The sequence below is a fragment of the Salvelinus namaycush genome, chromosome 8 (assembly GCF_016432855.1).
Source record: "Salvelinus namaycush isolate Seneca chromosome 8, SaNama_1.0, whole genome shotgun sequence".
Taxonomy (NCBI): Eukaryota; Metazoa; Chordata; class Actinopteri; order Salmoniformes; family Salmonidae; genus Salvelinus; species Salvelinus namaycush.
The window spans coordinates 40,706,356-40,732,770 of record NC_052314.1 but is presented as its reverse complement, the minus strand read 5'-3'; the positions used below and the strand labels follow the sequence as shown (position 1 = coordinate 40,732,770).

Sequence of the window (26,415 nt, the reverse complement as noted above, 5' to 3'; positions counted from 1 at the left end):
CCCCCCCCCCCCCCCCCCCCTGCTCTGTGGCTGTGTGAATGGGTAGGGCCCTTTCTGTCTCTCTCCCCCAGAGCCTCTCTCACAGTAGGCATTAATCACATCAGCAGTAAGAATGGAGAGGAGCTGTGAGTGTGTCGGGCCACAGCAGGAAAGGAGAAGGGAGGGAGAGAAAGGGGAAGAGGTTAGAGGGAGAGAGTGCTTTGATCTGATGCCTCTCACGTGCCTCCCTCCCTCCCAGGGGAGCCTCCTCTGTCTCTACACGCTGCCATCCCTCACTTCACTCTGGATAATGAGTGTTTTTCTCTTTAGCTCGCCCTCTCTCTTCCCACTCTGTTGCTCTCCCTCCATTGTTATCACTCTACCTCTCGTTTCCCACCCCACTCCTCATCAATTCCTCCCCGTATCTTTCTTTCCAGCTCTCTGTAGCTCTTCTTTTCTTTCTATCTTCCTTCCCTTGTTTTTTATACGTTTTTTCTTTGAGGAAAGATTTAGCCATGCAGTCATGTTATTGTGTCTATTAAAGTTGTCATCTATACATTTCTATCTAAAATAACCGGAAAGGAGAACCTAGTCAGTTGCACCACTGAATGCATCTTCTACGTTTAACCCAACCCCTCTGAATTGGAGAGGTGCTAGGGGCTGCCTTAATCGAGATCCGGGGAGTAGTTGTTGTTTGGGGTTAACTGCCTTGCTCAAATGCAGAACGGCAGATTTTCCACTTTGCCGGCTTGGGGATTCAATCCAGTGACCTTTCGGTTACTGTCCCAACGCTCTTAACCGCTAGGCTACCTGCCGTACCTATAACTGACAGGTACAGCATAGAGGTAGATCACGTTGGATTTAGTCAGTTATCACGCTGTAGGAATATTTCTCCACAATCTCCCCTTGGTTTTAGAAAATCAAGTTGTTCAGCAGCCTTAAGAAACATCGTTGGTAGATACGAGAGCATTTCCATTTACCACCCCGTTAATACTCCAAGTAAAAGATGACAGAATATTGCAGAATCCAACCTCAACATGGCAATGTATAATATCGTACAGGTCCATTGTAATACTAATACATATATTGTATTTTTCCCTGCAGAGTCAATCTCTGTTACAACTTAAATGGTATTTTCCTATAGTGCTCTACTGTCTGTTACAGAGATGTATAGATCCAGCCTTGTATGTACAAGACAAACGACCCACTCTCCTTCTCTTCTGTGTGTGTGGTGTGCGTGCGTGTACTGATACGTGGTCGTGAGACGGATCCGGGTGTACAGTAGATAGGTGCAAATTGAAGCTGTTTTCTCCTCTAGCAGAACTGAGTGATGGTCGCGGGGAGATGACAGGAGGAGAGAAGGTTTCGCTGTCTGACTTACGATAATGAACTGGGGTCTCGGCGGGCACAGAAACAAGGAAAGGAGAGAAAAGAGGCGGGAGGGAGGGGGTAAAGAGCGAGGGAGGGAGTGGATGGGTGCCAGAGACAAAGGAACTTGAGACGGCTTCATTTCTGCCCCTGAAGACTCGGGCTAACTGCACTCTCTTCCTCCTCTTCTCTCCCTCTCTCTCTGCTTCGTTGTGAAACTGGCAAATTTACAGAACAGCAATCCGATACAGTCTGGAACAAGTCAGTAATTGCAGTAGAATCTGGGTCAGACATGCCGTAAGAAGATATTTAGTATTTCAGTTTAAAGCTGTGATGATAGTGGTGTTACTGTGGTGTAAGTCCTATAAACATCATGTACAGTAACGAGTCAGACCACACCCTAGTTAGCTGACTAGGCCAGGATATCTCTTGTCAGATAGGGAGAACTCCCATGTGGTTGTCCATGACGTGTCTGTCACAGCCCATCTCCCCATCATTAATATTGTCCTTCAGTACAGACCCCCCCCTCTACTCAGAATCAGCTCAATATGCTGCTCGGTTGTCCTCTTGAGTGCTCTGTCTCCCATGGGACTAGATACTAGCTAACATGCTATTCTGTCAAACCAGGACACGCACACGCATACGGCAGCCATCCCGACTAGTTTGCTAATTCTCGCTAAGCCACCACATTTAGCCATATCAAAGCTCCGACGCTAACGCAATGTGTAAGGCGGATTATGTTCGAGTGTTTTTAAGTTTGAATTTCAAGGTCGTACAGTGGGGCAAAAAAGTATTTAGTCAGCCACCAATTGTGCATGTTCTCCCACTTAAAAAGATGAGAGAGGCCTGTAATTTTCATCATAGGTACACTTCAACTATGACAGACAAAATGAGAAAAAAAAATCCAGAAAATCACATTGTAGGATTTTTAATGAATTTATTTGCAAATTATGGTGGAAAATAAGTATTTGGTCACCTACAAACAAGCAAGATTTCTGGCTCTCACAGACCTGTAACTTCTTCTTTAAGAGGCTCCTCTGTCCTCCACTCGTTACCTGTATTAATGGCACCTGTTTGAACTTGTTATCAGTATAAAAGACACCTGTCCACAACCTCAAACAGTCACACTCCAAACTCCACTATGGCCAAGACCAAAGAGCTGTCAAAGGACACCAGAAACAAAATTGTAGACCTGCACCAGGCTGGGAAGACTGAATCTAAAATAGGTAAGCAGCTTGGTTTGAAGAAATCAACTGTGGGAGCAATTATTAGGAAATGGAAGACATACAAGACCACTGATAATCTCCCTCGATCTGGGGCTCCACGCAAGATCTCACCCCGTGGGGTCAAAATGATCACAAGAACGGTGAGCAAAAATCCAAGAACCACACGGGGGGACCTAGTGAATGACCTACAGAGAGCTGGAACCAAAGTACCAAAGCCTACCATCAGTAACACACTACGCCGCCAGGGACTCAAATCCTGCAGTGCCAGACGTGTCCCCCTGCTTAAGCCAGTACATGTCCAGGCCTGTCTGAAGTTTGCTAGAGAGCATTTGGATGATCCAGAAGAAAATTGGGAGAATGTCATATGGTCAGATGAAACCAAAATATAACTTTTTGGTAAAAACTCAACTCGTCGTGTTTGGAGGACAAAGAATGCTGAGTTGCATCCAAAGAACACCATACCTACTGTGAAGCATGGGGGTGGAAACATCATGCTTTGGGGCTGTTTTTCTGCAAAGGGACCAGGACGACTGATCCGTGTAAAGGAAAGAATGAATGGGGCCATGTATCGTGAGATTTTGAGTGAAAACCTCCTTCCATCAGCAAGGGCATTGAAGATGAAACGTGGCTGAGTCTTTCAGCATGACAATGATCCCAAACACACCGCCCGGGCAACGAAGGAGTGGCTTTGTAAGAAGCATTTCAAGGTCCTGGAGTGGCCTAGCCAGTCTCCAGATCTCAATCCCATAGAAAATCTTTGGAGGGAGTTGAAAGTCCGTGTTAACCAGCAACAGCCCCAAAACATCACTGCTCTAGAGGAGATCTGCATGGAGGAATGGGCCAAAATACCAGCAACAGTGTGTGAAAACCTTGTGAAGACTTACAGAAAACATTTGACCTCTGTCATTGCCAACAAAGGGTATATAACAAAGTATTGAGATAAACTTTTGTTATTGACCAAATACTTATTTTCCACCATAATTTGCAAATAAATTCATTAAAAATCCTACAATGTGATTTTCTGGATTTTTTTTTCTCATTTTGTCTGTCATAGTTGAAGTGTACCTATGATGAAAATTACAGGCCTCTCTCATCTTTTTAAGTGGGAGAACTTGCACAATTGGTGGCTGACTAAATACTTTTTTGCCCCACTGTATATATTTTCTGTGTTGTTTTCCTCCCGTCGTGACCTTGTTTCACAGTCCTTGCTACGCTGGGTAAAAACCACACACACTCATAAAAAGCCCACATCCCTGGGAGGGACTGGGAGTGTAGATCTCATGGTAATGTAGTGTGTGTGTGCGTGTGTAATATACTGGTGGGGTTTTTATTGTCTCTATGGTGAAGTTGCTGTGGTGGTGAATGACGGTCAAGGGGTTGCCAATAACCGTGTTGAACACTGTTTCCAAGAGATGGCGGGAGAGAGAGGGATGGAGCGAGAGAGATGATTACTGTCGTCTTTGAGGAGGAGACGGGCGTCTTCTCGCGAATATCTCCGGGTGTCGTGTTTACCAGTCAGACAGGCGGGCACTGTGTAGTGTGGCTCCTGGTTTGACAGAATGGAACTTCAGCTCGTGGGCTTTAGCAGTGAGCGGTGGGGATAGCGACGGTGCGCTATCTAGCTGCAGGTGTTAGCGTGTTAGTGGAGTGAGGAGACGTTCTGATCAGCCCGGATTTGTTCCATTCAGCCTGGGGAAGGGAAAGGATAGAGAGAGGGAAGGTGGAGACAATGGCGGCCCATTCATCCACAGCAGCCCTCCTTCGTGGAAAGATGAAGGGAGAGCGGGAGGGAGAGGAAGGGTGGTGGAACTACACAATAGAGGAAGTAATTAGCATGTTGTCTCAGATAAACCACGCAGGACGGCAGGAATAACATGCCTGGATAATTGTGCAGATTTACCACTCTGTGTGTGTGTGTGCGTGTGTGCTTATGTTCGTGCGTGTGTGTGTCTGTGAGAGAATCGAACAGCTGCAGCAGTTGACGTCCAAGCCCCTTCCGATTGCCACAGGAATTGTGTAACTGTGTGTATAGGGGGTGTGAAAGGGTTTCTGATGCCGCCATGGGCCTGTATACCACAGCTGTACTGTAGCAGCAGAGGAATAGCACAGATGTCGAAGGATAGAGGGTAGGAAGAGGGAGGAATTGTCATTCAGAATTAAGGAGCACAAAGGACGATGTTGGACAGACCTACCACACGAAGGATAGAGGATACTATAGACTTTGCAGGGACACAGCACAGTACATATGGTGTTCTCTGTATAGTAAATAATGAAATGACAGTGGCACTGGAGACATCAGGAAGTCACATCTCTCATTTTCTCTCTATCTTCTATCCAGGCCCTTTTCTCAATTCAATTAAATTTAAGGGCTTTATTGGCTCGAAAATTACATTTCTCTCTCTCTCTCCCACTCTCCCTCAGAAACACACACACGTGTGAATGTATCCGGGGGGGTAGCTTGACTTAGTGTCTCTGAGGTGTATGTTTTAAATTTCTCTCTCTCTCCCAATCTCCCTCAGAAACACACACATGTGAATGTAGCTGGGGGGGGGTAGCTTGACTCAGTGTGCCTGAGGTGTTGGGTTCTTCCGCTCCAAAAGGTCTGTCTCTATCTCAGCCTCTCTGCTGTGCCTCTTTCCTCTGTTCCTGGACCATGTCTCCTCTGCCCTCGTCTCCTCTCTTCTGCTCCTGCCCTATACAATATGGATGAAAGCCAACGTGAGGCACGGTGTTCTATCCAGCCCTTATATTCACTTTGCTCTGTCACTTTGCTGGGATGACAGGGATTGAGTTGGAGCTTATAGGATATTTATTTCGCAGGTTCTGTGTTGGAAGCAGTTGGCACTTGGCAGACGTGTTGTCTTTGTTTGATGTCTTAAGTGGTCTGATGAAAGATAGCCTGACCTTTTCAAGTCGATTCATATTGTTTTGTGAGCCTTAGATAGTTTCCTCAGTAGTGATTTAATGACTTGCAGTCCATGTTCTACAGTTGAAGTCGGGAAGTTCACATACACCTTAGCCAAATACATTTAAACTCAGTTTGTCACAATTCCTGACATTTTATCCAAGTAAGAATTCCCTGTTTTAGGTCAGTTAGGATCACCACTTTATTTTAGGAATGTGAAATGTCAGAATAATAGTAGAGAGAATGATTTATTTCAGCTTTTATTTCTTTCATCACATTCCCAGTTGGTCAGAAGTTTACATACACTCAATTAGTATTTGGTAGCATTGCCTTTAAATTGTTTAACTTGGGTCAAATGCTTTGGGTAGCCTTCCACAAGCTTCCTACAGTAAGTTGGGTGAATTTTGGCCCATTCCTCCTGACAGAGTTGGTGTAACTGAGTCAGGTTTGTAGGCCTCCTTGCTCGCACACACTTTTTCAGTTCTTCCCACACATTTTCTATAGGATTGAGGTCAGGGCTTTGTGATGGCCACTCCAATACCTTGACTTTGTTGTCCTTAAGCCATTTTGCAACATCTTTGGAAGTATGCTTGGGGTCATTGTCCATTTGGAAGACTCATTTGCGACCAAGCTTTAACTTCCTGACTGATGTCTTGAGATGTTGCTTCAATATATCCACATAATTTTCATTCCTCATGACGCAATCTATTTTGTGAAGTGCACCTGTCCCTCCTGCAGCATAGCACCCCCACAACATGATGCTGCCACACCCGTGCTTCACGGTTGGGATGGTGTTCTTCGGCTTGCAAGCCTCCCCATTTTTCCTCCAATTATAACGATGGTCATTATGGCCAAACAGTTCTATTTTTGTTTCATCAGACCAGAGGACATTTCTCCAAAAAGTACAATCTTTGTGCAGTTGCAAACCGTAGTCTGGCTTTATTTATGGTGGCTTTGGAGCAGTGGCTTCTTCCTTGCTGAGCGGCCTTTCAGGTTATGTCGATATAGGACTCGTTTTACTGTGGATATAGATACTTTTGTACCTGTTTCCTCCAGCATCTTCACAAGGTCCTTTGCTTTTGTTCTGGGATTTAATTTGCACTTTTTGCACCAAAGTACGTTCATTTCTAGGAGACAGAACGTGTCTCCTTCCTGAGCGGTATGACGGCTGCGTGGTCCCATGGTGTTTATACTTGCGTACTATTGTTTGTACAGATGAACATGGTACCTTCAGGCATTTGAAAATTGCTCCCAAGGATGAACCAGACTTTTATTTCTGAGGTCTGATTTCTGATTTCTTTTGATTTCCCCATGATGTCAAGCAAAGAGGCACTGAGTTTGAAGGTAGGCCATGAAATACATCCACAGGTACACCTCCAATTGACTCAAATGATGTCAATTAGCCTATCAGAAGCTTCTAAAGCCTTGACATCATTTTCTGGAATTTTCCAAGTTGTTTAAAGGCACATTCAACTTAGTGTATGTAAACTTCTGACTTTAGCTTATTTCATTGTCCACATAGGACATGAAGTGAATTTGCAGTTTTGTTTTCATGACAAACTACCAGTCAGCCGAATGAAGAGCTCCACTCTTGCTCTACTCCATCATGTTAATGACTGCTGCTAGTGTTACCCCTCCTCCTCCATCTATCTTTCTCCATCTCCCTCTCTCTCTATCTCCTTTTCTCTGACCAACTCCATGCATTACAATCCTGTAATGAATGTCCTCTCTCTCTCTCTCTCTCTCTCTCTCTCTCTCTCTCTCTCTCTCTCTCTCTCTCTCTCTCTCTCTCTCTCTCTCTCTCTCTCTCTCTCTCTCTCTCTCTCTCTCTCTCTCTCTCTCTCTCTCTCTCTCTCTCTCTCTCTCTCTCTCTCTCTCTCTCTCTCTCTCTCTCTCTCTCTCTCTCTCTCTCTCATTCATATATATATATATATATATATATATATATATATATATATATATATATATATATATATATATATATCCTCCCTGGCGCCATTTAAAGTCAGCAGACAATTAGTCAGAACAAAGTGCCTGTGTTATTACCAGCGTTGATGAAGGGCTTTGCCACTAGCCAGTGGGGGCCTCCACTCCTGTTGCTCTGTGCATGGATTAGAAACCATCCCAATTGGTGCTCCATGTCCTCCAAACATCTTTCATGCACCCACACACACACTGGCACACGGTTCCAGCTCCCTGGTTAGGCCACTAATGGGGTTTTATAGCTAGCTCTTAATGTGTCACTAAGTGGAGGTGTTGAGTCCTAATGGCTCTCACAACGTGTGTCGTTACTCTGCCAGTCCCAGTGACACCAGACCCTTCCAGACACTTATTAAGTTATCCCCATCGGCTTCGTTAACACCACTGGCCCTGTCCCTGCCTGGTCCTGTCTCAGTGTTCCTACCTGTCTGCGTCGCTTAAATGTGCAGGTGAGTGGCACACATTTCAATGGCTTGGGCCAGGGCACATCTCTCTTAACATCTGCTTCTGCACAAACCTACCGTCTTCCCTGGAGTGTGCTAACGATGGGCAATCTCATCTAGACCAGAAGGCCCTACTGTATTGAATCACTATTCCAAATCCTCATTAAGTGGAAATACCTCTCTAAGCCTTTGGCCTGGCATGGGTTGGCGCCAGCTCCCACCATCTCTCACATCACGGTGTGCTGCCTACCTGTTTAGGCGTCTTGGCTCCTCCTTCGCGCCACTCTGGGCAAGTACAGGAAGCTGAGCCTTCCTGAGTCTCCTGCCCTCAAATATGGTCCATTATGCCTGGGCTAAGTAGATACACTGCCTGGGATCGGACTTCAGGAGCAGACACGCCTGCCGTGGGAGGACGGGTATCAATGTGTGTCTTTAAGGTGGGATAGTTGGGAAGGAGCGGGGGAGAGAGATGGAGACAACGGAAAGGAGGGAGGCAGGGAGCCAAAAAGGTGTTTCTCTGAATGGGAGAGAAATATGCGAGAGATAAGAGATGGAGATGTGTGAGAGGTGTTTCTCTGAACAGATCAGTAGCTGGTTTCATCACCTTCTCTCTCTCTCTCTGTGGTTCTGTGGTGGTGAAATCGCTGCCATGTGCCAAAGACATATCCAATGCCAGCTAAAATAAGATGGGGGAAATCTACCGCACCGATACGTTAAGAGGTGAACTTACACACCTCATAACCTGTTACACTGGATCATTGGGAGCGTTCTAAACGGTGGCCGAAACAGCCCAACAAGTCATTAGCAGCCGGTTCTTTTATGTACCATGGTTCCGTCACACTGTTAGGGCTGACCGAGCTCAGTGCAGGCTGCATTTTAGAATACTCACTCTCTCTGACTGTGTCACCGTGTTGGAGTGTCAGGAGCTGTCTCTGAGCCACAGAGAGTAGTGTAGAAAGATTTTTTTTTTCAACGACTTAACATCGAGTCTAGAAACTTGGGGGAAATTTGAAATGACACCTACTTCTCCACGTGTCTCTGGCTGAAAGTATTGCTGCGTAAAGTGGATAGGAAAAGTTCTAAACCCTAGTAGCCTGTAAGACGTCGCTAGTTAGCTGGAAATATCGGGTATTCCAGGGAAAATCCCGGCACTTCGCTGTATACTCCACATAGGAATGCGTTGTGATCCAACCCCTATAGAACAGCATCTTTGTTGTGTAGCCTGTACGATGATGGGAGCGGTTGATTGGTATGCAGTGTGGTGGTAATGTGATGAATACCTTGCCTGCTACCTCTGATGGAACTTGTCTGTTTGTTTTTGTGTGCACATGTGTACAGTACAGTATTGGTGGTGTATGTGCACAATGATGCTAGCCTTCGTATTTTTTCTCTCTGTGTGCGTGCGTGCTTCTAGGACAAATTAAACGCTGCTAGTGTATGTGCAGTATGTGTGTGTTTGTGTGTTTGTGTGTTTGTGTGTGTGTGTGTGTGTGTGTGTGTGTGTGTGTGCTCACATTAGCATACCTTAGCATCCTCTGTTCTGGCCTACTCAGCAGACCTGTCCTTCATCAGTCAGTCACCATGGCCCCAGGGAAGTGCCCTCTGCCCACATGTCTGTGCCTGCCCACCATCTACCCTGCTAGCACTGCCAGGCCTATCACTCACCCCTCTCCTCCCTGGCAGAGCAGGCAGGGGCGGAGAGAAGGGGGGGGGCAGTAGTGTTTTCCACAAGTACGTAGAGGAGCCAGCCAAATAGAAACAGTAGCCAGCCAGTCAGTAGCCAGCCCTCTGCCCTCCCGGAGTTAGACATTTTTTGCCTAAGGGGCTCTATTTTGGGGGCCTCTGGTACGTTCGCTACGCCCGCAGACGTTCGTTTCTTCTCCATAGTGAGCCTGGATCTGAGTAGCTCCCCGACGATTGCTAGAACGCAAACACATTATAACCGTTCTGATTGGTCCCAGAAATCGATGGGTTGGGCCAGATCCAGACCACACTTGGGTAAAGCAGCTTTGTTAATCTGATTGGTTAGAAATGATCCAATCGCTGATGACTTTGTTTTGTACAACAGCGCGAGTTTGAGTTGTCGGGAAACATTCTAATGCCTTGATTCCATCTGAAATATACAGCAAAATGATTGAATACTTCATCAAGTATACCTGCCAGATATATATTTTTTAATTGTGGTATTGTGTAGAAAGACATGACTTTACAATTTAAATGACTGAAAATATATGAATTCAGTGTATTGTTAGTTGTTTTGGATATTGTCTAAGCCTATGATCATTACTATTTTCTAAGTAAGAGACCATTACATTTAAAAAAAAAAAAAACATTTAACTAGTCTTCTCTTGAGATTAAAGTGTTATTTACAGTTTTACTGCAATATATGAATTGCCACAATGATGTTTGTTCTTCAAATTATGTAAGTAGCCCACATTATCTTGAAAATTCCAGGTTTCTATTTAAGGTTTTCACTCTCACTGTCACACTTTTTAATTGAAAAACAACAAAATTGGACATTATAAGTCCACAACAATGCTTAAACCACATCAGGAGACCGTTTTTGAGGTCTGGGAAAAATCTGAGAAATTTTGATTTTTGGGTGTAGTTTTATTTCTTCTCACCTTTACTTAACCAGGTAGGCCAGTTGAGAACAAGTTCTCATTTACAACTGCGACCTGGCCAAGATAAAGCAAAGCAGTGCGACAAAAACAACACAGAGTTGCACATGGGATAAACAAACGTACAGTCAATAACACAATAGAAAAATCTGTATACAGTGTGTGCAAATGAAGTAAGGAGGTAAGGCAATAAATAGGCCAATAGTGGCAAAGTAATTACAATTTAGCAATTTACACTGGAGTGATATATGTGCAGATGAGGATGTGCAAGTAGAAATACTGGTGTGCAAAAGAGCAGAAAAACAAATATGGGGATGAGGTAGGTAGTTGGTTGGATGGGCTATTTACAGATGGGCTGTGTACAGCTGCAGCGATCGTTAAGCTGCTCTGACAGCTGACGCTTAAAGTTAGTGAGGGAGATTTAAGTCTCCAACTTCAGTGATTCAGTGACAGTTACCTTTTAATTGAAGTGTGTACCTAGCAAGAGGCTATTGTTTAGCAGTGTTTTTGTACGGCACATGTGATGGAAGAGTTTGCAAAACAAATAGTCACTGGATTGATGAAAATAATCACGATATAATTCTGCCATGTAAGCATATGCTACTTTGTAGTTAACATTTAATTGAAAAGGTTTTTGGGATAGCCTTTCGGTCTACCAGAATACTTTTTGTTCATTAGCATCATTGCTAACAGCGCACACACAGACAAGGGCATTCCCGTTGCCTCGTCAGAAAGTTGCAGGAAATACGAATCACTGATGAACGGCTCTCACACCGATGCTATTTGGTAGCCTACACTGACTGACGAGACGAGAGTCACTCACACCTTAGCGTCGCTGTCTGCCAGGCCCTGGCGACATCCTAGGAAATCCTTTGGTTTACTTGTCCCGGTGCGATTACCATGGACATGGCTCAGAGCTACAGCTGTCTGTCTGTTAGGGTCTGTAGGCGGCTTTGTGACAAGGGAGGCACTTTACCCCATTTACAAAGGGTTGGGTTGGACACTTGATGAAGCCTAGGCCTACATCTGTCCAATCAAAGAAGCCTATATTCATTAGGGCTTTATCTGTCTACTAGCCAACTACTGTATATGCAGGGTGGGAGTGGTGGGTTTGATGCCATCTTTCACCTGTTAAGTTAATGTTGTTAGTTACGTGTGCATTTAGCTCAGGGCAGGGCCATACTATCTCAAATATCTGTCCACGGTCTACATCAGCAATCCGCCAAATGTCCTGGGGGAGTGTACTTGACGAGAGCACTATGTGGCGCAGCCCACTCTCTTTCTCTGCCCATGTCTCTACTAGTGTGGAAGAGGTGAACAAAATGATTGTTGTCTATCAACAATGACAAGCCACCTGTGTCTGACAACTTGGATGGACAGTTATTAAGGATGATAGCGGACTATATTGGCCTCCTATTTGCCATCTTCAATCTAAGCCTACAGGATAGTATGTGCCCTTAGCCCTGGAGGGAAGCAAACGTCACCCCGCTACCCAAGAATAGCGATGCACCCCTTTACTGGGTCAACCAGCCGACCAATTGTATTTGGGACAAACCATTCACTCAACCCTAAACCTCAACTAAATCGTGCAATTAATAATGTGGACGTTGAGCAAGTTGAAACTAAACTGCTTGGTGTAACCCTGGATTGTAAACTGTTATGATCAAAGCATATTGATGCAACGGTAACTAAGATGGGGAGAGGTATGTCCGTAATAAAGCGCGGGCTCTGCTTTCTTGACATCGCAATCAACAAAACAAGTCATACAGGCCCTAGTTTTGCTGCACCTCGACTACTGTCCAGTCATATGGTCAAGTGGCACAAAGAGGACATAGGCAAATGACAGTTGGCCCAGAACAAAGCAGCACGGCTGGCCCTTAAATGTACACAGAGAGCTAGCATCAATTACACGCATGTCAATCTCTCAAAAGTAGAGGAGAGATTGATTGCATCACTACTTGTCTTTGTGAGAGGTATTGGCATGTTGAAAGCACCCGGCTGTCTGTTCAAACGACTAACACACAGCTCGGACACCCATGCGTACCCCACAAGACAAGCCGCTGGGGGTCTCTTCACAGTCCCCAAGTCCAGAATAGACTCCGGGAAACGCACAGTAATACACAGAGCCATGACTACATGGAACTCCTCTCTACATCAAGTAACTCATGCAAGCATTAAAATTAATACAACTAGTAAAGCCGGATGTGCACAACACGATTTTGGCTTTCGAGATCGGAGACAAAATTCCCATGTCGTTGCCTACTTGGGGCTCACGGCCGTCACCGACGCCCGTTTAATGTGAGCGGGTCAGAGACGTGATCTGAGGGCTACCGATCCTGTCTTTGAGTAGTCCCAGAGGTCCCGATATTTTCAAACATGTTTGACTTTATCGTCTCAAAATCTGCAATGCTCTTGCTATGTGCGATGTGCAACGAACACGTTTTTAGAACGGTGATCAGCAAACGCCAATGAGAGCTCGCCAGAGAAGAAGCCAGTCAGGAGATGATGTTGTTTCGCATCACCCACAATGTGTAGACTCTCGAGCAGCAGCGCTGACCACTTGTATGCGTTTGTACTTGCCATTAACCAAAGCCAAAGTGTCGAATCGTTACAGCTCTGTATGGCAAGCATCAATATTTCACTGTAAACTTTCATGAGGCTGCTTTGAGCCACAGCTCGTTCTAGCTACGTTAACAATCTCGTGACATCATCACTTTATCGTTTTTTTTGCGAGACAGCATGGCTTCGAGGAACCTCACAACCAAGTGAAAGAATCTTGTAGTGTGTTGAACTCCGCCTGTGCCACATCATTTAGTGTGCGCACCACTACGTTGGCAAGACAAAAAACGACAGGAAGACGGTCGTTTAATGTGAGTCTCAGCAATGTTAGGATTTCGAAAGTCGTGTAGTGTACACCCAGCATTATGGAACAACATGGACTGTGAAGAGACACACACATAGGCAGACACACACTTGCATACTTACACTTCAAGATTTACCTCGACTAACCTGTACCCCCGCACATTGACTCGGTACCAGTACCCCCTGTATATAGCCTCATTATTGTTATTTTATTGTGTTACTTCTATAAAAAAAATGATTTAGTCAATATTTTCTTAACTCTATTTCTTGAACTGCGTTGTTGGTTAAGGGCTTGTAAGTAAGCATTTCACGGTAAGGTCTACACCTGTTGTATTCGGTGCGCACGTGACAAATAACATTTGATTGAATTTTTACACACACGCTAACACACGCACTCTACACACATACATTTGTGTGTTGTTGTATAGTGGTATTATATATTTAGTGGTCTAATGATGTTATGTGATGTACTGTTTTGCTTGTGCCTTAATGTGCCTTAATGTGTTTGGGCTAATGGGGATCCATAATAAATATAAATCACATTTCCCTCCTCTCTCTTGCTGTCATGTTGGTTGGACCTCGAGGAATAATTGATGCTTGTGTTCCATCGAGGAGATTACTTTCGTTTTTTGTGTGTGGCGGTTGCCATCCAAACTGTCAATCCAGTTAATTTCATCATCACCCTGCCTTTGAGATATTACATGACCAGCTGAGGCGTGTGTGTGTGTGTGTGTGTGTGTGTGTGTGTGTGTGTGTGTGTGTGTGTGTGTGTGTGTGTGTGTGTGTGTGTGTGTGTGTGTGTGTGTGTGTGTGTGTGTGTGTGTATATGTGCGCGTGTGCTTGTGCTTGTGCATGTGTGTGTCATGGAGATTTGAATATTTTGTCTCGGGGGGGTTGGGAAGGAGGTGAACATCCCCACTCAAGGATGTGGGGCAGCTCAGCCACACACACAAACACACACACACACACACACACACACACACACACACACACACACACACACACACACACACACACACACACACACACACACACACACACACACACACACACACACACACACACACACACACACACAGCGGCAGCCCTAATGCAATCAGTCTGCCAGAGCAGAGATGCTGAGAGCAATCCTTTCACGTTACAGGGCTATGCGTGGGTGGCTGGTTGGCAGAACGTACCCCCTTTCTCTTCTCCCTTTCCTCTCTCCCCTCCCTGCTCCTCCCTCTCTCCCTCCGCCAGGCTTCAGCCCCTCACCCCTTTGATAACATCTTCCCTTGTTTCAGATTGTTTGATAAGACTGTATTAATGGCAGTCTCCTATCCTGTTTTGTCTCTATGTTACGGTGTTGCCTGGCATTACCCCACCATCACCATCTCTCCCCCTCCATGAGTCTGGGTACTACCCCCCCCCCCCAGTCCCCTGATAAGATCTATACATCAGGCAGCCTGCAGAGCTCTCTAGCTGAGCTCTGAACAGCATCTGTAGGGAGGCAAATTGAGTTGAGGCCTCCCGGCCCCGTGCTACGGGGCCCTGCAGCACACAGACACACACTGTCAATGACATTAGTCCTGTGTTCTGGGCCTCTAATGGAATCAGGCTGTTTAGTCCTGAGAGCTATGTTGTTGTTTATCTAGAACACACAGAGTGCTGCTGACTCAGAGACTTACTCACACTAACACTACACAACACTACACACAGCGTAGAGACACACACACATATATTTTTTTTCTCCCACTTACTGTCCTCTCTTTAAAGTCCATATCTCCATTAGCTCACTAATAATTAACAATAATAATAGGCACTAGAGAGAGAGGGTGAACGAGAGAGCGAGAGAGAGAGAGAGAGAGAGAGAGAGAGAGAGAGCTACTGCTCATCTGACAGTGATGTGGAGACAGCCATCCTGAGTCAGAGTCAGAGAGAGGGATGGAGAGTGAGGTTGAGAACGCCAGCCAGCAAGCAGACAGACTGTATCTATGCAGAAGTGCTCCTGTCACTAATTAAAAAGTAGGGTTCTGCGGCCAAGTGTGCACTCTGAAACTGTCTGTGTTAATATTCAACTATCAAGCAGAGAGACCGGGAGGGAGCGAAACAGGCAGTGGGCTTGAAAGATACACCGCGGTCGGCAATGTGGAGCAGCAGATGCCTGCTGTACATGCCCCCTTCATCGATCTGTCTTTCAGCCTCTTTCTCTCCCTCTGTCTGTCTTTATGACAAGGTCCTTTTCTCCTTCAGTTATGTTCTCTCCCCCTTTCTCTCTCTCTCTCTCTCTCTCTCTCTCTCTCTCTCTCTCTGTGCTCTTTGTCTGTCTGTCTTTCAGCCAGGTTTCTGATAGTTCTGTCTTGGTAGTTTGTGTGAGCACACATTATTTGTTATTGAAACCAAAGCAGCTGTTGCTGTGAACATTTTGACCTGGGGTTACAACACACTTCACCCCGTGGCACACGTATCCTGTCGGGTTCAGAGCCTGTTAGAGCAAGCCCACTCTTGTGTGTTTATCTGTGTGTGTCTGTCTGTCTAGTGGCTATCTGATTCAAAACACTGACTCACACACACACACACACACACACACACACACACACACACACACACACACACACACACACACACACACACACACACACACACACACACACACACACACACACACACACACACAGCCTATCGCGAGTGTGTTGGTGATGGTAAACAGTGTCAGTGGTCCAGAAAACACGCTGTTGGGTAAGTGTTAGTGTTCTGTTCTCACATAGAGAGCTCTCACACCCACCCACCCAGTAGACACCACTGTGATCATGTTCATATCTATTTCATATCAACACAAACCTGAAATTATAGCTACAGAAACATTGTCCTCTCAGCAGAGAGTGGTTTCTCCGACTTGGCCCATGCTATTGTTACTCCCTTGAGAACTGCAGGTGCGTTTAACACTCAGGTCAAGGGGATTTCGAACTACCTTAACGATGGGAAATAGCCTGCCTCTAGATTGTGTGTTTACACTGAATACAGTGCAAGCTGTGAATACCGGCCATTGCCATTGAAACATAAACCATGGATCAGCTGAATGCTGTGCTGTGCTACCGCTGTAAGGAAGACATTGCTATTTGCTTTGCTACTCAACATTTTCAGATGGTGACACAGTGCCACCTAGTGGAATCTTCAGGGTTTTACACACGCTTTCTCTCTGGACGTCAAGCAACACCGTGTACATGGGATTTCGTTTACATCCCAAATAACAAACAACTTTAACAATGTATATCTCCATGTGTCTAAATGAGGAGTACACTGACATGTCCTTCTCTCTCTCTCTCTTGCAGAAGGAGCTCAGTCTTCCGAGGAGGGGGAGTTTGTAAGTAACCATAGCCATTCCATCTCTATTCTTGATTCACTTCTCCAGCCTTGCCAAGGGCAGAGGCGTCTTTCTCTCTGTCCGTCTGTAAACAGGAACGCCTCTATGGAGAGTTGCACTGAACCGGGCGCTGTAGAATCCTGCAAGGACTCCCATTGTGTGTTCTGTGACGGTGTAACACAGCCTTGAAGAGCAGTGGGAAGGAGAAAGTTGACTCTTTCTGTGAGACTCTTTCTGTGCTGAGGAGGATTTGACGGTTCAGGGTTGGGCCAGATACTTGGGCCTGGTCCTCCATCCAAACGTGGTTTTTATTTAGAATTAGTAAAGGCTACACTGAAACCGCCATTGGTTGGGCTCTCTAGATCTCTGTCGCTAAGATAAGAGAGGGAGAGAGAGGGATCTGCTGAAAGAAAGATGATGAGTCTAAAATACAATGTGATAGAGGGATGTCTGGATAGAGAGAGGAGGAACAGGTGACTGCTGTAGCCAGTCCGTGCTCTCTCAGATCTACACTGGGCTCCAGAGGCTCTTTTTCTCTTTCGTTTTCTCGTTTACGGTCATATCACAGACTGTCAAGCTCTGTCAAACCCTGGACAACCTCATGGCATTATGCAGACATATGATATAGCATGGTACGGAGCGGGCGGGCGGGCGTGTTAATTCCACAGGGTATAATACACTTCCTGTCTCTTTGTCTCCATGGACACACAGCATATCCCAATGGGGATTCAATGTATTTCCATATCCCCATTGTCAGAATCCTGTATCCCCATACGTCATATGGTAAAGGCACATCTCAACAGGTCTATGAGAGAAGAGGTATCCAGTTTAACGGTGACCGTTAAAGTAAAAGCTTTGACATTTGAAAGTGGACGTAGCGAAAGATGCTTTTGCAATTCCGTCAAATCCCACCTTGACCTCAAAATACAACTAACTGCCTTGTCAAGAAAGAGAACAGTACAGTGAGGTCTGAAGGGTAAAAGTGGGAGCTCATTGGGATGGGCAGAACAGGCCTGTAGCTCTACAGTCTCACCCTCTCTCTGTAACAGCTTAGCGTCCACAGTGGATGCCGCCGGCCTATATACACACACACACACACACACACACAATGACAGTCTCATATCCTGTAGACAGTGGTCATACGTCAGTCCACTAATCAGGCTGGATTAGTTTAGTGATGCTCCAGTGCTACGCTAGCAATAACCATAGCCCCTACTGTAGCCTCTTTGATCCAGACCCATTGTCCCTGGCCCTGACCAGGCATGTGAACTGCGTTTTACCCCTACGTAGGCAGGCTCCCTAACTAGGGACACTTGTGTCCCTCTGACTCCCCGAACAGAGATTGGGGATAGGAGAGAACAGGGGGATGAGGGGTGGAGAGAGGAGGTGGGGGGCCAGCTAGCCAAAATAAGGCAGGGGCGACAGCTGCACCTCCCACAGGGTCTTGTGATAACACGAGAATGTTCTGTGTCTGCCTGCTGGGCGTGTTAGTGCTGTGTGTCAGTGTGTTCTGGAGCTTTCTCTCTCTGTCTGTACTCTACCGCTCAGACAACTCCAGTGTGTGTGTGAGAGTGACCGTAGCTCAAGCTGTATGTCCTCTCTCGCGCTCTCTCTCTCTCTCTCTCTCTCTCTGGCTGAAGAAACAGTGACCAGGGTCAAACTCTCATTTTGGACACTACTGTTTGACAGTCACAGAGCGTAGTCAAATCTCCAGGACACTGCTATGAACCAGAGGACAAACTGACAAGCCATCCCCAGGATCGGGGCTCTTAGCTTGGGGATACTGCCAGCGGAGGATTTATTTAAGGCTATTCGAACCAATGCTGACCTATACTTGACCTCTCTGTGTGTGTGTGTGTGTGTGTGTGTGTGTGTGTGTGTGTGTGTGTGTGTGTGTGTGTGTGTGTGTGTGTGTGTGTGTGTGTGTGTGTGTGTGTGTGTGTGTGTTTAGAAGACAGGGGTGCTTGGAGAGTGTTTCTGAATAGTTTTATGTTATTATAGCTGGATCAGGGAGAGACAGATAGTGTGTGTTTGTTAGAGGATGGATAGTGCCTATGTGTTAGTGTGTGTGACTCAGCAGCAGTGATAAGCTGTTATGAGCCCTGCTCTGTGTCAGTATAGAGCACTGAGAACACTGTAGCCTAGATACCTGACATACAGTGTGTTCTGAAAATATTCAGACCCCTTTACTTTTTCCACACGTTACAGCCTTATTCTAAAATTGATTAAATACTTTTCCCCTCATCAATCAACACACAATACCCCATAATGACAAAGCGAAAACAGATTACTTTTTTTTTTAAATAAAATAAGTATTTCCATAACTATTCACACCCTTTGCTTTGAGACTCAAAATTGAGCTCAGGTGCATCCTATTTCCATTGATCATACTTGAGATGTTTCTACAACTTGATTGGAGTCCACCTGTGGTAAATTCAGTTGATTGAACATGGTTTGGAAAGGCACACACCTGTCTATATAAGTTCCCACAGTTGACAGTGCATGTCAGAGCAAAAACCAAGCCATGAGGTCTAAGAAATTGTCTGTAGAGCTACGAGACAGGATTGTGTTAAGGCACAGATCTGAGGAAGGGTACCACAACATTTCTGCAGCATTAATGGACCCCAAGAACACAGTGGCCTCCATCATTCTTAAATGGAAGAAGTTTGGAACCACCAAGACTCTTCCTAGAGCTGGCCACCCGGCCAAACTGAGCTGTCGGGGGAGAAGGGCCTTGGTCAGGAAGGTGACCAAGAACCCGATGGTCACTCTGACAGAGCTCCAGAGTTTATCTGTGGAGGTGGGAGAACCTTCCAGAAGGACAACCATCTCTGCATCACTCCCCTAATCAGGCCTTTATGGTAGAGTGTCCAGACAGAAGCCACTCCTCAGTAAAAGGCACATGAAAGTCTGCTTGGAGATGGCCAAAAGGTACCTAACGGACTCAGCCCAGGAGAAACAAGATTCTCTGGTCTGATGAAACCAAGATTGAACTCTTTGGCCTGAATGCCAAACGTCACGTCTGGAGGAAACCTGGCACCATCCCTACGGTGAAGCATGGTGGTGGCAGCATCATGCTGTGGGGATGTTTTCAGTGACATGGACTGGGAGACTAGTCAGGATCAAGGGAAAGAGGAATGAAGAAGTACAGAGAGATCCTTGATGAAAACCTGCTCCAGAGCACTCAGGACCTCAGACTGGGGTGAATGTTCACCTTCTAAAAGGACAACGACCCTAAGCACACAGACAACGCAGGAGTTGCTTCGAGACAAGTCTCTGAATGTCCTTGAGTGGGCCAGCCAGAGCCCAAACTTGAACCTGATCGATCATCTCTGAAGAAACCTGAAAATAGCTGTGGAACGACGCTCCCCGTCCAACCTGAGAGCTTGAGAGGATCTGCAGAGAAGAATGGGAGAAACTCCCCAAATACAAGTGTGCCAAGCTTGTGGTGTCATACTCAAGAAGACTCGAAGCTGTAATTGCGGCCGAAGGTGCTTCAACAAAGTAAAGGGTCTGAATACTTATGTAAATGTCATATATCAGTTTTAGTTACATTTTTTCTGAAAAAAATTCTACAATTTCGTTTTTGCTGTGTCATTATGGGGTGTTGTGTGTAGATTGATGAGGGGGAAAAAATTATTGAATTCATTTTAGAACAAGGCTGTAACGTAACGAGATGTGGAAGAAGTCAAGGGGTCTGAATGCTTTCCGAATGCACTGTACCTGTCTGTGTACTGCACAGTCTGCACCCCATGGCCTCTTAAGATTGACAGCTTGATTTTGGATTGTGTTACACACAATTACACACTCATACACACAAGTGTGCCTGCACACACACATACACACACACAGTTACATATACTCATTGTGTGTGATGAAGGACTGGTTAGTGAGGGCTGTGTCTGTTTTGTAGTGTTGTTTTGAGAGGAAGTTCATTGGCCAGCATGGCTTTGATGGACAGGTGGCAGAGTCCACTTGAGCAACACTGACTTTCACCCTGAGCCCACCCCTTGCTTTACCATTGCCATTGGAAACATGATGAAGAGGAGGAAGGAGAGGCCAGGAGCTCCCGACCTGCGCATGCAGTAAGACACACTCACACACACACTGCCACAAAGGGTTAACTGACCCTGCTGTATGTGTGGGAGTCTTTCCCCCTTTTTGTTGTGGAGCTGTAGTACTGAAAGTAGAGCGATGGGCCCGGCAGCGTCAGTTTACACCCCCTCCGACACATACAGTGCACACACACCGCCACGGAAACACAGATCAGCACTCAGGCAGAACAGAAGAACTGGAGGAGAGGTGGAGGTAAAGTGAGGAGGAAAAGAAAGGGAGGAGGTCAGGAGGAGAGGGAAATCCTTCATTCGCAGAGGGGGGTGGGGTGGGGGGTAATTTGAATACCAGGTCACTGCCCAGTCATACACGCACACACAGTCACACACACACAGCAGGCTGCTGCCAGGGTTATATTCTCACACATTCTGGTCACTCGCCAGGGGGTCCAGACCTGTTTAGACTAGTCCCATATGGCTCCTCTCTACCCAGCCTGCCAACAGCCCTGCCTTTCCAAGTGTTAACGCCCAGTCTGTACCAGCCTCAGAGCAGAAGGCTGAGGGATCCACTGCCTGAGTACACAGCCAAGCTTTTGCTTTCTTTATTAAAGCTTGTACGGATTGAAGTTAGGCTAGTTACTAGTAGTACAATAGTTAGTGTTGGTGATGATTGTGTGGCGATTTTAAACTCCACTGTTGTTTATCAGACAGTACTCTCACCTTCCCTCTATTCTTCCCCTCCATTCCCTCCTTCCTCCCATCTGCCCGTCCGTGGCGAACTGTAGAATCTGGCCGGCCGCTCAGCACCGCTGCCATGGCAACAGCAGCCTCCTGCAGCACCTGCTCTCTCCCACCTCACTCTCTCCCTCCTTCCACACCTCCTCCTCCCAGCCCTCCCTCCTCCTCTACTCCACCTCTGCCCACCCAGAGGGCCCACTGTCAGCCCCTGTCCACCAGGTGGGAAACCCCTTCCTCTGGAGGTAAGACTGGCTGGGTCTGTGTGTCGACTGGTGTTAGTATGGGTAGTACTGGCATGTGTTTATGACCCGGTCCCTTAACTCCGAGAGTAACAGTTCCCTTAAAGGACAACTCTGCCGCTTTTACCATTTGGTTTGTTATTATTAAGTATTTAGTGATATGTTACACAGTTTTAGTGTAATTGTATGATTTCATGTCTATTGACTGTTTAGTGATAAGCTAAACCGGAACTTGCTTCTCTGTGACGTCTTCAAGTAGGATCCCAGAGATGACTAATACAAGAAATTACGGGCAGTCGTTTTCAATTATCTATATAACTCCTTGCTATATGTTGTTCTGTTTGTCTTTGTCTAATAACACCTGTAAATATTTTAAATATATGCTCAAAACCTATATAATTATATTTCTAGTCAGCTTACTACAATAATTTGCTGGTGTTCAAGGCTCAAACGCCCATGATTCCATCAAACACCGAAGTTGCAGCTCTGGCAGCCATTGTGCCCTTTCCAAATAGCCTATATTTTCCTATTGAATTACTTGTAAACTTCATACTTTTTATTAGCTCCAATAGGCCTCCAGTGTTGTTCGATGGTTGCTTGGACAGTCGCTGATGCTGTATTTGTCTGTTATTGTTGAAAACACTTTATTTCAGATTTAGCAGGTTTATATACTTGGCTAGCTAGCATGACTAACTTTAGCACCAAAGGTACAGGCTGAGAGACTAGAATTCCGTAATGATTTGCTTGTAAAATGTCATAATACATGTTGTGTTCTTCTAACAGCCTACATGTTGTTTGGACTGTTGTTTAAGACAGTCACCAAGATAAAACGTAGTTGTTATTGTTGAAACACTATTATTTTAGATGTAGCAGTTGGGCTAGCTAGCATGCAAACTAGATACAGTAACTCTGTGTTATGGTTTGCGTAGGTAGGTAGCATCTAAATTTGAATTATTTTTAAGTGTATTGCAGTTGATTGGTGACAAGGACATGAACATATATTCAGCATGACATTCATGCAAGCATTACAATATATTTACAACCCAAAAGTAATGTGAAATACACTCATAACTTGTGACATAAGCAATATATTTAGACTAAGCTTCGTCTGGGCTTGATAGCCAGCTAGGGAGATGAAATGCACCCTGGGAATCATCGTATGCTGTAGACTTGGGCAATACAGAAGCTTCAAATTGACAAAAACAAGGAATCGTGCAGTATGACTAACAAAAACAATAAAACAAAAAAAATGTGAATCAATTCTTAAGTAGTGCATAATAATTAGTTAGAAAGTGGTAGAATTGTCCTTTAAGGCATGTGTGTACATGTGTCTGTTGAGGAGTGTGAGAGGGAGACAGAGAGTGTACTAATACCAAACAAGAAACTAGCTAATAGCACTCTAATGTTAAAGGCCCTCTCATAAAAGGCATCACATTCTGTGTGTTTAGACCTTGAGTATGTGTGTTCAGACTAGGTACAGTAAACGTGTGTGTGTTTGTAAAGCAGAGTCAGGTTAGTTGTACTACTGAATCACTACACAAAACCTATTTGTGCAGTAGTGACGTGTAGTGAATGTGTAGTTTATGCACTACTCAAGTAGAGTTTTGTTGTAGTGTTCAGTAGGAAAAGAGTACTGTTTCAGGAGTAAGTAGAGATTTTTACTTATTTAACTAGGCAAGTCAGTTAAGAACAAATTCTTATTTTCAATGACAGCCTAGGAACAGTGGGTTAACTGCCTTGTTCAGGGGCGGAACAACAGATTTTTAACTTATCAGCTCGGGGATTCGATCTTGCAACCTTCTGGTTGCTAGTCCAACGCTGTAACCACTAGGCTACCGGCCGATGATGTTGGAAATAAATAAGTAGTCAAAACACTACAGCTTTACTGCACAGGCTTGTCTATAGCAGTGGTTCCCAAACTTTTTATGGTCCCGTACCCCTTCAACCTCCAGCTGCGTACCCCCTCTAGCACCAGGGTCAGCACACTCTCAAATGTTGTTTTTTGCCATCATTGTAAGCCTGCCACACACACACACACACACACACTATACAATACATTTATTAAACATAAGAATGAGTGTTGAGTTTTTGTCACACCCCGACTCATGGGAAGTGACAAAGAGCTCTTATAGGACCAGGGCACAAATAATAATGTAATAATAATCAATCATTTTGCTCTTTATTTAACCATCTGACATATAAAACTTTATTTGTTAATCGAAAATTGTGAATAACTCACCACAGGTTAATGAGAAGTGTGTGCTTGAAAGGATGCACATAACTCTGCAATGTTGAGTTGTATTGGAGAGAGTCTCAGTCTTAAATAATTTTCCACACACAGTCTGAGCCTGTATTTAGTTTTCATGCTAGTGAGGGCCGAGAATCCACTCTCACATAGGTACGTGGTTGCAAAGGGCATCGGTGTCTTAACAGCACGATTTGCCAATACAGAACCGCTTGTTGAAATATCGGTAAGTGGACTGGAGGCAGGGCATGAAAGGAATAACGAATCCAGTTGTTTGTGTCATCCATTTCGAGAAAGTACATGCGTAATTGTGCACTCAACTCACCCAGGTGCTTCGCTATATCACATGTGACACTGTCCGTAAGCTTGAGTTCATTTGCACACAAAAAAATCATACAATGATGGAAATACCTGTGTATTGTTCTTGTTAACTTCTTATGGCTGCAAGCCCGACGTCGGTACACTTATGACAACAGCCAGCTCAAGTGCAGGGCGCGAAATTCAAAATATATATTTTTGAAATATTTAACTTTCACAGATTAACAAGTCCAATACAGCAATTGAAAGATAAACATCTTGTGAATCCAGCCAACATGTCCGATTTTTAAAATGTTTTACAGCGAAAACACCACGTATATTTATGTTAGCTCACCACCAAATACAAAAAAGGACAGACATTTTTCACAGCACAGGTAGCATGCACAAAACCAACCTAACTAACCAAGAACCAACCAAACTAACCAAGAAACAACTTCATCAGATGACAGTCTTATAACATGTTATACAATAAATCTATGTTTTGTTCGAAAAATTTGCATATTTGAGGTATAAATCAGTTTTACATTGCAGCTACCATCACAGCTACCGTCACAAATAGCACCGAAGCAGCCAGAGTAATTACAGACACCAACGTGGAATACCTAAATACTCATCATAAAACATTTCTGAAAAATACATGGTGTACAGCAAATGAAAGACAAGCATCTTGTGAATCCAGCCAATATTTCCGATTTCTTAAGTGTTTTACAGCGAAAACACAATATAGCATTATATTAGCTTACCACAATAGCCAGAAACACAAGCCATTTACCAGCAGCAAAAGTTAGCGATCGTAACAAACCAGCAAAAGATATATAATTTTTGACTAACCTTGATAAGCTTCATCAGATGACAGTCCTATAACATCAGGTTATACATACACTTATGTTTTGTTCGAAAATGTGCATATTTAGAGCTGAAATCAGTGGTTATACATTGTGCTAACGTAGCATCTTTTTTCCATTATGTCCGGATATTTTTATGACAATCACCTATTCTGACCAAATAACTATTCATAAACGTTACTAAAAAATACATGTTGTATAGCAAATGATAGATACACTAGTTCTTAATGCAATCGCCGTGTTAGAATTCTAAAAATAACTTCATTACGAGATCCAGCTTACGTTATAGCGAGAGAGTGCCCAAAATCTGGGCGCAAACTACTAGTACACATGTTCGACAGATATATGAAATAACATCATAAAATGGGTCCTACTTTTGATGATCTTCCATCAGAATGTTGTACAAGGGGTCCTTTGTCGGGAACAATCGTTGTTTGGTTTTAGAATGGCATTTTTCCCTCTTGAATTAGCAAGCACACTAGCTAAGTGGCGCGAAGCTCTCCATCGTCAACAAACACAGAACAACGCAACACGCCTAACGTCCCGAAAAAATTTCAATAATCTAATAAAACTATATTGAAAAAACATACTTTGCGATGATATTGTCACATTTATCAAATAAAATCAAAGCCGGAGATATTAGTCGTCTATAACGACAGCTTTTCAGAAGGCAATACCGGGTCCCTTCTCGCGCGTTCCAGGAAACAGGAAATTGGTGTCACGTCATGCCAAGAGCTTTTATTCGACCTCAGATCAAGTTATACACTCCATTTCTTCTCTCACTGCCTGTTGACATCTAGTGGAAGGCGTATGAAGTGCATGTATACTAATACGTATCAAGCACATTTATAGGCAGGCCCTAGAACAGAGCATCGATTTCAGATTTTCCACTTCCTGTCAGGAAGTTTGCTGCAAAATGAGTTCTGTTTTACTCACAGATATAATTCAAACGGTTTTAGAAACAAGAGAGTGTTTTCTATCCAATAGTAATAATAATATGCATATTGTACGAGCAAGAATTGAGTACGAGGCCGTTTGAAATGGGCACCTATTTTTTTATATTTTTTTATTTTTAAACATTTTATCCCCTTTTCTCCCCAATTTTCGTGGTATCCAATCGCTAGTAATTACTATCTTGTCTCATCGCTACAACTCCCGTACGGGCTCGGGAGAGACGAAGGTCGAAAGCCACGCGTCCTCCGAAGCACAACCCAACCAAGCCGCACTGCTTCTTAACACAGCGCGCCTCCA

The 26,415-nt window shown here is 44.7% G+C and overlaps 1 protein-coding gene across 1 annotated transcript in view; it reads left to right on the top strand.

Moving 5' to 3' along the window:
• Positions 1-26,415, top strand: part of LOC120052125 (microtubule-associated serine/threonine-protein kinase 2-like) — a 233,160-nt gene that overhangs the window by 86,953 nt on the left and 119,792 nt on the right. The window contains exon 4 of the mRNA XM_038998970.1: positions 16,696-16,727. Coding sequence (XP_038854898.1) covers positions 16,696-16,727 — 32 coding nt within the window. The remainder of the gene's footprint in view (positions 1-16,695; positions 16,728-26,415) is intronic.